The sequence below is a fragment of the Mytilus trossulus genome, chromosome 3, assembly GCF_036588685.1.
Source record: "Mytilus trossulus isolate FHL-02 chromosome 3, PNRI_Mtr1.1.1.hap1, whole genome shotgun sequence".
Lineage (NCBI taxonomy): Eukaryota > Metazoa > Mollusca > Bivalvia > Mytilida > Mytilidae > Mytilus > Mytilus trossulus.
The window spans coordinates 37,067,325-37,081,003 of record NC_086375.1 but is presented as its reverse complement, the minus strand read 5'-3'; the positions used below and the strand labels follow the sequence as shown (position 1 = coordinate 37,081,003).

The following is a 13,679-nucleotide window of genomic DNA, read 5'->3' as shown; positions in this document are numbered from 1 at the left end:
TCTGACATTTTCAGGGTTTATATGTTAGTCAGCTATACTGTGATAAGTTTTCAGATTAATCATTTAACAACTTTCTGTTTACAAAACACTTACCTCATTTTACAAATGATAGCCAAATTGAAAATTTTCGTCATTTTTCTAAGGAACTAACTTACATATTTTTACACTATTAAAACTATATCTACTCGCAGCGGGGGTATCATCAGTGAGCAGTTGCTTGCAGTTTAACTATTATTGGTTTATTATTTTTTTTATATTTCAGACAATATTTGATGTAACTGTTGTGGCTGCTTGTGGCCCTCCAGGTGGTGGTAGAAATCCCATCAGTCCAAGGCTTCTCAAGAACTTCTGGTAAATGAATGATTTTAATAGAATTACTTCCCTTGATCAGAGTATAATGATGTAATAAGCTAACTATGTACACTTGTATATCCATAACTAATGTTTTCTATTAATCATATAGATGAATGTATTTATATTTTCTGTTTTGGCAGCTTTTGCTGGGTTATTATAGTTTAAACTTTCTTAAAGTTCCAAATAACATAAATGTGCAAAATTGGTGCATATTAAGTTTAATAAATGTTTTCAATTCATTCTTATACAAATTTCTTGGATAAAAAGCATGATAAAATTGTGTATCAAGCTAATATTCACAATATTTCTAATTGCAGTATATTTGCTATGCCTTTACCAACTACAAGATCATTTTCACAATATTTCTAATAGCAGTATACTTGCTATGCCTGTACCATCTACAAGATAATTTTCACAATATTTCTAATTGCAGTATATTTGCTATGCCTGTACCATCTACAAGATAATATTCACAATATTTCTAATTTCAGTATATTTTCTATGCCTTTACCATCTACAAGATAATATTCACAATATTTCTAATTGCAGTATATTTGCTATGCCTTTACCATCTACAAGATAATATTCACAATATTTCTAATTGCAGTATATTTGCTATGCCTAACCATCTACAAGATACTATTCACACTATTTCTAATTGCAGTATATTTGCTATGCCTTTACCATCTACAAGATCTCTACAACATATCTACCAAGTCCAGTTGGGGAGATTCTTCCAGGAGGGAGAATTTGCTTCAGAAGTAAAGGAACAGTTACTTCCCTTGGTGTCAGCCAGCATAGCTGTATACTATAGGATGGGAAATAACATGCTCCCCACACCAGCCAAATCACATTATACATTTAATTTGAGGGATTTGTCCAAGGTAAGGGACGACATCAAAAGTTCAATGAAGGATAAAAAACTTAATTCACATAGTTTTTTCCTTGACCCCCCACACCCCCCTTTTAACTTAATTTGGGAAAAACTGATTGACAAATACCCCCCACCCACCCCCAAACTATTTGATTTAAGTTTTTTTTATCCTACATCGATCTTTTTGATGTAGTCCCTAAGGAACACATACTTCTTATCTTACAGCAAAATGCATTGAGTGTGTAGGTAAAGGTGAAAAATGGTTAGCTTGTTTGCAAGCTGAAGTCATTAAGGTAGGTATACTTCCCTCCTGTAAGAGTAGACTAGAAGTCAAATAACCAATCTGTCTGTCTGTAGGACTAGACTACTCTGAAAGGGGGGTAGTATACCTAACCTAATAATGATTTCATAGATGAGTTAGCAAGCAAGCTAACCAAAGATATTACCTTTACCTATACACTCAATGCATTTTTCTGTAACAGCAAATCAAATATTTATAACTTTTTATGGAAAGGTCATATAGATTTCTTTTTAAAGTATGTCAGTTTAAAATGAGGCTGTCTATTGCAATGAATTGTCTAACTGATTATGATTTTTAATGAATTATTAAACTTTTATATTTTTATAGGTTATACAAGGATTATTGCAAGCCCATGAGTCTGTTATCGTCAGCAAAGACAATATTGCAGGGTTATTTGCTCATGAGGTGACCAGAGTTTTCCACGACAGGCTGATTTGTCCAGAGGATAGAGTTATGTTTTACCAGTTCTTGTCAGACAATCTTCATGATTATTTCAAGGTACAAAAGATAGATTAAGTTTATCTTGGGTATACAAATATATATGATATAGACAAATATTTTAACAAATGTATTTTTCTACAAAAAGTAATCAGTACATTTTTTGTACTTTCAAATTCTGTAGCCTTATTATTTTGGTCAAACCTCAAAATTTTTAGTCATTTTAATAGCCTACTTGAAACACAACAAAAGTATGGATTTTGTCTAAAAAAAAGTTCCTGGTGCACTAAAAAGACAACCCAGCTGAATGTGACTACACCAAGTGACACAAATTCTATGCACTGGTAAATTTAATGTTCTTTTGTAAAAATGGTATAAATGATAAAAATATTATTTTCCTACAGAAAGGGGAAAATCAGAGAGCAAAGGTATGATAAAAGTTCCAAAAGTCTTAGTTGGGGCATGCAGTAATAATCCATTGCTAATTAGTGTAATTTTATTTTCATCCTTAGAATGTAGGGGGATATTATAGCAGTAATTGTTGTTTAGAGGAAATATCATAGGAGTAATTGTTTTTGACCATATACATAAATATATATTTTGCAAGCAATTCCCAAATACTTATGGTGATATATTATGATGATATTATTTGTGAATCTCATATTTGCAGCAAAAAGAATCGTGAGGTGTCAAATTTCATATTTAATTGACCTTGAGTGAATTTGCCATTTTCATTTTTTAGAAACAGTTCAATGTTAATCACTTCTTCAAGCAATTATTTGCATATTTGTAAATTAGTATGAGGGTAGTAATTGGCGTACCTTCATGTCAAATAACGGTAAACAACCTTGTCAAATGACGCTTATGGTAATTAATGGTGTCTGATGATAAAATGTACACTTCATTCAGAGGATAAAAAAATTAGACAAATCATGTTCTTTTTTTCAAAAAACTGTACTGATTGTTTTTTGATATCTCTGATGAAACACAATAAGGATATTTTGACAAAAAAATGGTAACATTTTAACCAATTGGATGCTAACGGTATGTGAAAATGACCGTTTGAGGCCTGACAGTAAAGAGCATGTAGTAAAGTTTGTTATCCTCCAATCAAAAAGCTCCTCATACTAATAATTTTAAACTTCACTAACTTCATTTGCTACTGCATTTAGCTTCCCTCTCTGAATTTCCTATACCCACTTCCTTGCACAACTTGACAATTCTTGTTCTGCAATACAGCTTGGAATGTAGACCTTCAGTTAAGAGACAATAACAATCAAAACCAAATAGTAAACAAGGACTCACAAAACCAAAAGACATTTACATCAACAGTTGTAAATAATAAATAAGAAACAACATGAACTCCACTAATAACTGGGAGTGAAATCAGGAACCCTATTAGGGTAAGCATTTCCTGCACCGTAGACAGCACAAGTTGTGATATATGTTTAGTTCGGTAATGATGGAAGGTTATTATGACTGAGGAAGAATATCAGATATGATTTCTGACACACTTTTGTTGTAATGGTCAATCAGCTCATAATGGCGACCTTAAATTTCTTGAGTGATGACCTTAATTTAATTGATTCATAGCCCTGTCTTAGCAACTTTTGAGAAAGCAGTATTCATCGTTCAACAAAATCAATGTACTTTGAGCTAGCTCTAGAGTAACATATCAATTGAGACACATATACTCCATATGCTGGTGCCGCTGGGATGTTGCTACACAGAAATGGAAAGTTGACAATATGAAAATTAAAATCATCATGTTTGTCATAAATTTTGGTATTCAACCTACCATCAGTAGTCATTTCGAGAAAAAGGTCTAAATATGAAGCAGATTTATTTGTGTATTTTGAATTCTTGATACAATGTCATCATTATGAGCTATATTTGTATGAATCTTGAATTAAGGAATAAACTCAAAATGATATTTTAACTACTGTAGGTATAAAGACAAATACACTTTTAGCTATCAGCTTTTTTACCACAAATTAGATCACCATGATTCATATTTCATAGTTGATTGGTTTTATTGGAGATCACCATGTCCCCTGTTCCATAGTTGATTGGTTTTATTGTAGATCACCAGTGGCAAAGTTCCATAGTTGATTGGTTTTACTGTAGATCCCCATGTCCCATGTTCCATAGTTGATTGGTTTTATTGTAGATCACCATGTTTAATGTTCCATAGTTGATTGGTTTTACTGTAGATCACCATGTCCCATGTTCCATAGTTGATTGGTTTTATTGTAGATCACCAGTGGCAAAGTTCCATAGTTGATTGGTTTTACTGTAGATCCCCATGTCCCATGTTCCATAGTTGATTGATTTTATTGTAGATCACCATGTCCCATGTTCCATAGTTGATTGGTTTTATTGTAGATCACCATGTTTAATGTTCCATAGTTGATTGGTTTTATTGTAGATCACCATGTCCCATGTTCCATAGTTGATTGGTTTTATTGTAGATCACCATGTTTAATGTTCCATAGTTGATTGATTTTATTGTAGATCACCATGTCCCATGTTCCATAGTTGATTGGTTTTATTGTAGATCACCATGTTTAATGTTCCATAGTTGATTGGTTTTACTGTAGATCACCATGTCCCATGTTCCATAGTTGATTGGTTTTATTGTAGATCACCATGTCCCATGTTCCATAGTTGATTGATTTTTATTGTAGATCACCATGTCCCATGTTCAATAGTTGATTGGTTTTATTGTAGATCACCATGTCCCATGTTCCATAGTTAATTGGTTTTATTGTAGATCACCATGTCCCATGTTCCATAGTTGATTGGTTTTATTGTAGATCATCATGTCCCATGTTCCATAGTTGATTGGTTTTATTGTAGATCACCATGTCCCATATTTCATAGTTGATTGGTTTTATTGTAGATCACCATGTCCCATGTTCATAGTTGATTGGTTTTATTGTAGATCACCATGTCCCATGTTCATAGTTGATTGGTTTTACTGTAGATCACCATGTCCCATATTTCATAGTTGATTGGTTTTATTGTAGATCACCATGTCCCATGTTCCATAGTTGATTGGTTTTATTGTAGATCACCATGTCCCATGTTCCATAGTTGATTGGTTTTATTGTAGATCACCATGTTTAATGTTCCATAGTTGATTGATTTTATTGTAGATCACCATGTCCCATGTTCCATAGTTGATTGGTTTTATTGTAGATCACCATGTCCCATGTTCCATAGTTGATTGGTTTTACTGTAGATCACCATGTCCCATGTTCCATAGTTGATTGGTTTTATTGTAGATCACCATGTCCCATGTTCCATAGTTGATTGATTTTTATTGTAGATCACCATGTCCCATGTTCAATAGTTGATTGGTTTTATTGTAGATCACCATGTCCCATGTTCCATAGTTGATTGGTTTTATTGTAGATCACCATGTCCCATGTTCCATAGTTGATTGGTTTTATTGTAGATCATCATGTCCCATGTTCCATAGTTGATTGGTTTTATTGTAGATCACCATGTCCCATATTTCATAGTTGATTGGTTTTATTGTAGATCACCATGTCCCATGTTCATAGTTGATTGGTTTTATTGTAGATCACCATGTCCCATGTTCATAGTTGATTGGTTTTACTGTAGATCACCATGTCCCATATTTCATAGTTGATTGGTTTTATTGTAGATCACCATGTCCCATGTTCCATAGTTGATTGGTTTTATTGTAGATCACCATGTCCCATGTTCCATAGTTGATTGGTTTTATTGTAGATCACCATGTCCCATATTTCATAGTTGATTGGTTTTACTGTAGATCACCATGTCCCATGTTCCATAGTTGATTGGTTTTATTGTAGATCACCATGTCCCATATTTTATAGTTGATTGGTTTTACTGTAGATCACCATGTCCCATGTTCCATAGTTGATTGGTTTTATTGTAGATCCCCATGTTCCATAGTTGATTGGTTTTACTGTAGATCACCATGTCCCATATTTCATAGTTGATTGGTTTTATTGTAGATCACCATGTCCCATGTTCCATAGTTGATTGGTTTTATTGTAGATCACCATGTCCCATGTTCTATAGTTGATTGGTTTTATTGTAGATCACCATGACCCATGTTCATAGTTGATTGGTTTTATTGTAGATCACCATGTCCCATGTTCATAGTTGATTGGTTTTATTGTAGATCACCATGTCCCATGTTCCATAGTTGATTGGTTTTATTGTAGATCACCATGTCCCATATTTCATAGTTGATTGATTTTATTGTAGATCACCATGTCCCATGTTCCATAGTTGATTGGTTTTATTGTAGATCACCATGTCCCATATTTCATAGTTGATTGGTTTCATTGTAGATCACCATGTCCCATGTTCCATAGTTGATTGGTTTTATTGTAGATCACCATGTTTAATGTTCCATAGTTGATTGGTTTTACTGTAGATCACCATGTCCCATGTTCCATAGTTGATTGGTTTTATTTTAGATCACCATGTCCCATGTTCCATATTTGATTGGTTTTATTGTAGATCACCATGTCCCATGTTCATAGTTGATTGGTTTTATTGTAGATCACCATGTCCCATGTTCCATAGTTGATTGGTTTTATTGTAGATCACCATGTCCCATATTTCATAGTTGATTGATTTTATTGTAGATCACCATGTCCCATGTTCCATAGTTGATTGGTTTTATTGTAGATCACCATGTCCCATATTTCATAGTTGATTGGTTTTATTGTAGATCACCATGTCCCATGTTCCATAGTTGATTGGTTTTATTGTAGATCAGCACGTCCCATGTTCTATAGTTGATTGGTTTTATTGTAGATCACCATGTCCCATGTTCCATAGTTGATTGGTTTTATTGTAGATCACCATGTCCCATATTTCATAGTTGATTGGTTTATTGTAGATCACCATGTCCCATATTTCATAGTTGTTCGGTTTTATTGTAGATCACCATGTCCCATGTTCCATAGTTGATTGGTTTTATTGTAGATCACCATGTTTAATGTTCCATAGTTGATTGGTTTTACTGTAGATCACCATGTCCCATGTTCCATAGTTGATTGGTTTTATTTTAGATCACCATGTCCCATGTTCCATAGTTGATTGATTTTATTGTAGATCACCATGTCCCATGTTCCATAGTTGATTGGTTTTATTGTAGATCACAATGTCCCATATTTCATAATTAATTGGTTAAATTGTAGATCACCATGTCCCATGTTCCATAGTTGATTGGTTTTATTGTAGATCACCATATCCCATGTTCCATAGTTGATTGGTTTTATTGTAGATCACCATGTCCCATATTTCATAGTTGATTGATTTTATTGTAGATCAGCATGTCCCATGTTCCATAGTTAATTGGTTTTATTGTAGATCACCATGTTCCATAGTTGATTGGTTTTATTGTAGATCACCATGTCCAATGTTCCTTAGTTGATTGATATAATTGTAGATCACCATGTCCCATATTCCATAGTTGATTGTTTTTGTTGTATATCACCATGTCCAATGTTCCTTAGTTGATTGGTTTTATTGTAGACCACCATGTCCCATGTTCCATGGTTGATTGGTTTTATTGTAGATCACCATGTCCCATGTTCCATAGTTGATTGATTTTATTGTAGATCACCATGTCTCATATTTCAAAGTTGATTGGTTTTATTGTAGATCACCATGTCCCATGTTCCATAGTTGATTGGTTTTATTGTAGATCACCATGTCCCATGTTCCATAGTTGATTGGTTTTATTGTAGATCACCATGTCCCATGTTCCATAGTTGATTGGTTTTACTGTAGATCAGCACGTCCCATGTTCCATAGTTGATTGGTTTTACTGTAGATCACCATGTCCCATGTTCCATAGTTGATTGATTTTATTGTAGATCACCATGTCCCATGTTCCATAGTTGATTGATTTTTATTGTAGATCACCATGTCCCATGTTCCATAGTTGATTGGTTTAATTGTAGATCACCATGTCCCATGTTCCATAGTTGATGGATTTTATTGTAGATCACCATGTCCCATATTTCATAGTTGATTGGTTTTATTGTAGATCACCATGTCCCATATTTCATAGTTGATTGGTTTTATTGTAGATCACCATGTCCCATGTTCCATAGTTGATGAATTTTATTGTAGATCACCATGTCCCATATTTCATAGTTGATTGGTTTTATTGTAGATCACCATGTCCCATGTTCCATAGTTGATTGGTTTTATTGTAGATCACCATGTCCCATATTTCATAGTTGATTGGTTTTATTGTAGATCACCATGTCCCATATTTCATAGTTGATTGGTTTTATTGTAGATCACCATGTCCCATGTTCCATAGTTGATGGATTTTATTGTAGATCACCATGTCCCATATTTCATAGTTGATTGGTTTTATTGTAGATCACCATGTCCCATGTTCCATAGTTGATTGGTTTTATTGTAGATCCACATGTTCCATAGTTTATTGGTTTTATTGTAGATCACCATGTCCCATGTTCCATAGCTGATTGGTTTTATTGTAGATCACCATGTCCCATGTTCCATAGTTGATTGGTTTTATTGTAGATCACCATGTTTAATGTTCCATAGTTGATTGGTTTTACTGTAGATCACCATGTCCCATGTTCCATATTTGATTGGTTTTATTTTAGATCACCATGTCCCATGTTCCATAGTTGATTGATTTTATTGTAGATCACCATGTCCCATGTTCCATAGTTGATTGGTTTTATTGTAGATCACAATGTCCCATATTTCATAATTAATTGGTTAAATTGTAGATCACCATGTCCCATGTTCCATAGTTGATTGGTTTTATTGTAGATCACCATATCCCATGTTCCATAGTTGATTGGTTTTATTGTAGATCACCATGTCCCATATTTCATAGTTGATTGATTTTATTGTAGATCAGCATGTCCCATGTTCCATAGTTGATTGGTTTTATTGTAGATCACCATGTTCCATAGTTGATTGGTTTTATTGTAGATCACCATGTCCAATGTTCCTTAGTTGATTGATATAATTGTAGATCACCATGTCCCATATTCCATAGTTGATTGGTTTTGTTGTATATCACCATGTCCAATGTTCCTTAGTTGATTGGTTTTATTGTAGATCACCATGTCCCATGTTCCATGGTTGATTGGTTTTATTGTAGATCACCATGTCCCATGTTCCATAGTTTATTGGTTTTATTGTAGATCACCATGTCCCATGTTCCATAGTTTATTGGTTTCATTGTAGATCACCATTTCCCATGTTCCATAGTTTATTGGTTTTATTGTAGATCACCATGTCCCATGTTCCATAGTTGATTGGTTTTATTGTAGATCACCATGTCCCATATTTCATAGTTTATTGGTTTTATTGTAGATCACCATGTCCCATGTTCCATAGTTTATTGGTTTCATTGTAGATCACCGTGTCCCATGTTCATTAATTGGTTTTATTGTAGATCACCCATTGTTTGTAATAGTGATTAGTCAGTAGTATTGAAAACTAATTGAAGTAGATTTTGAATGTGGAAAATTCCCAGTTTCCTTTTCCTAGTCTGAATGGTGATAACGTTATGATTATAAAATTTGCTTTACATATCAAATAAGCATGATATTAAGTTTTTTGTTATTATTTTAAATATATTTGTATATGTCGTTCATATAGACTGATATGTCAAAATAATTAAATGATTAACAAAAATAATAGTTCCACTGGAACAAATATATTAGAATGTGTTCCTTATGGAAAAAAGGGTATAAAATAAAATGTTCCAACAGGAAAAGTTGTTATGACATTGTTTAGAATAAAGTTAAGTGGAACAAATATATATTGACAGACAACTATCTGTTGTTACTAGTTCTTTATTTAATGGACAGTTATTTCAAAATTCTTTCTTTGCTTTTTCTGAATTTAATATACATGTGCAAAGATAGGTTGCGATAATCATGATTTAAAATTAAACACTGCAGCGGAATGATGGGTTAGAAATAATATCAACTCTATAGTAACTGTATCATAATTTAAGGAAGATCATGAACATAAAGTTAGGGTAAGCATGATGTTTAGTTTGTGACTTCTAAACTTATATTGTTTCAGCAGGTATCTTTTACTATTGGCATGTATTTATTATTATTTGGAATTAAGTTTTTTACTTTTTTTTTTTTAATTTTCCAATTGTATCAGCTTCTTGGGGTTAAGCTTCAAGGCTTTTCAATAGACAAATACTTGATGGTATGTAGGATCCATTATTTAATGGGAGTCTGCAGAGTGGAAATATTATATTGATACCATTGCCTGGTAGATATGGATAAACTATCATACTTTGAAAAAGAAAAAAATCCTAGACAATATTTTTTTTTAAATACCTAAATCTTTGACATTTTAGACAAATCTTAAGTTTTGTTTCTACATCTTTTTGATTACTCAATTACTTTTCTCTGAAGGTGTTTACTCTTGAAAAACCTAAGTTTTTTATTGTTTCAAATGAGTTCTATTTTTATAGAAGGATTTTTTGAGATCCCAGATTTTCAAATGACACTGCTAATCTGCGATCTGATTTTTTTTTTAGTCATATCAAACATTTTCATTTTTATCATATGATTTCAAAAAATATAATCCAAGGTTATAAGCAGAAAAGCTTCAATAATTCTACAGCTGTATTTATTATATTGTAATGCTGCAATAATACCACATCTTATGAAATACATTCGACAGCAGACTAACAATATTTTGATGTAATCAGGTAAAATGGACACCAGAACAACTGATGTCAGAACAGATTTTGTTTGGAGATTTCTTTGATGTTAGTGACAAGGCTTCTGCACGTGTGTACAGACCCATCAGCGATAGAAAGAAGTTACGTCAAGTTCTGGAGGAATACTACATGAGAATGAGCTTTGGAAACACAAAGGTATTATAGAATGGTTTTTAACTCATGAAAATTACCAGCTCTAAGCAAATATATCATATATCCAATTAAATATAAATTATAAAGAGCTTAGTACCCATAAACAATATATAGTGCACAGATCAAAAATGTTAGTTATAAAATTATTCACCAAGTCATTTCTTATGAAAAACACATCTTTTTTGTTTGCATTAGATAAAATTTTATTCAGATATTTTTAATTTTTTATAGGACTTATTCAATTAGAAACCTTCTATATTGGATATATGTAATCAATTTTTTTTTGCTCTTTGGAGAAACATTTTTCAGTTTTGTTGCAAAGAAAATAAAATCTTTCCCTGGAATCAGTTGGTTATATAATTTTTTCCAAAGTTAATTGCCCATGGAATAAATACAATAGCTATTGTTCTATTTGGAGTTCATTCAATGGGGACCTTAAATTTCTCCTTGAAAAACCAATATTTTATTGATTAATTTGACTGTACGAAATAATTTTCAGTCCTTCTAAAAATGTTGGTATGGAAAATCCACATTTCTTGTTTTGCTTTTATATATTAATGACATTTTATTTCAGTTTTTCTATATTGCTGAAGAAATGGTATATAAAGCATAATTTATTTTGATTTTAAACTTTGTATTTTATTTTACTGGTCATGGTTTTATACAATTCATATTTATTTTAGCAAAATTGGATTTTTTGGTTGTACTGTGAAACAAATCAATCTGGGTTAGCACTGGTTTTTTTTTATACATGATTGATGATAATGTTGTTGTCTTTATTGGTACACCTTGAAATCCACACTTTAATGTTATTGTTTTGCTTGGTTAGAAGGGTCAGGACAATACTTTAGCTAAAGAAGTAAGTGAGATTGCTCCCTTTAATAACAAGAATGGTTTGTGCAGAATGTCTACCTTATTAACATTAAATGGCTGACATTAACAATTGAGTACAAGTTATGATACAAGAATGAGTTCTAAGAATGAAAATAAAAGCACTTTTTTCCAATTACCAAATGCACATTTCATCCTTAAACAAATTAGTTATCAAATTTTATTTTATTTTGAAGTGCCTTTCATTGAGAAATTCTTCCAATGACAATTCCCTGTATTTGAAATTTTTGTTCATGTGTGTTTAATTTTCTCTGTTTTTCATGGTCGGTAATATACAGCAAAATTTATCTTAATCTAAGATTGCCCTGTTCCTTAACATTGTTTATAACTATTGTCTTCGTTGTATTGTGATTTTTCTGTTCTTTCTATCTTTCTGGTGTAAATGCCAATACAGCAACTTAATGCTCAGAGTTAGACTGAATGTCTCATTGATCTATTTAGAAATTATTAAGAAATTTAAATTCCTACTCCTTCAGCGCAAAGATGACATTTGATGGTTTTGGTCATTCTCTTTTATGTTCCTCTTAGTAATATAGCTCCTCAGTATTTACATCTCCCTGCTTTAATATTTTTTGGTTTGTTCTTTTTTTGTGAAGGCTAATCCCTGTAAGCTCTAAGGCTGCACCAATCTTATAAAGTTGATTTCATTTAGTTCTTAGACTCTTTTGTAAGGGAATTTGCTAGTTTTATTCTGTCCTGATACATTTTGATGGTAAAACTTTGGACCACCACTTTAAGTGGACTCTATTTTATCAAATTGTTATTTTCTTGACCATCTTGATCCATTAGGTAGGTAAGTGACAAGGTTTAAAGCTTTGACCTCTTGGTTATTTTTTTCTGGTGTCATTGGGTTGCTGTCATATATTTCAAATATTGAATAGTGTTTCTTAATATTTGCCTTGTCAACAGTGATAACATTGACAAACTTACAACAGTAGAGCTTTTTCTAACTAATTAACTAATGTTAATATGTAGAACTAAATACTTGCTTAAGGATAACAGGATTTGCAGTAATGGTTTTGGGTAGATTATCCTTATCTAGCTGGTGTGGTAAAGTTATTTTGTTAATTGTGATGTGGTAATGATATTTTAAAATTTAATTGAATAGCAGCATGCAATAATTTTGTGCACATTTTATCAATGTGACAAGTGCATGTTTTTCATGTGACCAGTGCACATTTAGCATGTGACAATTGCATGTTTATAATGTCATTGTACATTTATCACGTGACAAATGTATCTTTTATCACATGACAAGTGTACATTTATTATGTGACAAATAAATGTTTAAATGGATTCAAAAATATGTTGTCATATAGAAATGTGTGACTTTTGTTGTCTTTCACTGACCTACTACCAGCATGGAATTTGACATTGTCATCCTTATCCGTGAAAAAAGGGAGGGGGGATAAAACAATTTGAAGAAAATTTAGGTGTTTTGGTTTTTCACATGTAAATCAATAACAGACTGCATTGGAGAACTAACTGTAGGGGATAGAATTTTAACGGTAGTTTTTAGATTGCTTTACTTTTAAGTATAAATCTAACCTTTGTTCATCTCGTAAGCTTTTGTTGTGATACAGCATTTTGCACTGATGTGGTGTGAATCAAAGTTCTCATAAGTCTTTTCAAATGACTTTATGTCAACAAAATGAATAATCTACTTGGATGAACAAAATAATCATTGACTAATACATGTGTTTTATATCTAACATCAGTTTGGTGTTTATATCAGGGTAAGACCATGTTTTTATCTGCACCAAGGATTTTTATGTAGCGCCACATTTTTTGTTGCAGTTTATTTTTTTCATAGTTCAAAAGAGGAGAGTTAGACTCAGATAGAAAAAGCTTTAATTGTTCTTTTGGCTATTTAGGTCAAATGGAAATCAGAAATTTTGGAATAGCTT

The 13,679-nt window shown here is 32.3% G+C and overlaps 1 protein-coding gene across 1 annotated transcript in view; it reads left to right on the top strand.

Annotated features, from left to right (window-relative positions):
* LOC134711379 (dynein axonemal heavy chain 6-like) overlaps positions 1–13,679 on the top strand; it is a 127,064-nt gene that overhangs the window by 60,719 nt on the left and 52,666 nt on the right. The window contains exons 48-52 of the mRNA XM_063571938.1: positions 263–351; positions 1,019–1,238; positions 1,857–2,027; positions 10,717–10,884; positions 11,711–11,740. Coding sequence (XP_063428008.1) covers positions 263–351; positions 1,019–1,238; positions 1,857–2,027; positions 10,717–10,884; positions 11,711–11,740 — 678 coding nt within the window. The remainder of the gene's footprint in view (positions 1–262; positions 352–1,018; positions 1,239–1,856; positions 2,028–10,716; positions 10,885–11,710; positions 11,741–13,679) is intronic.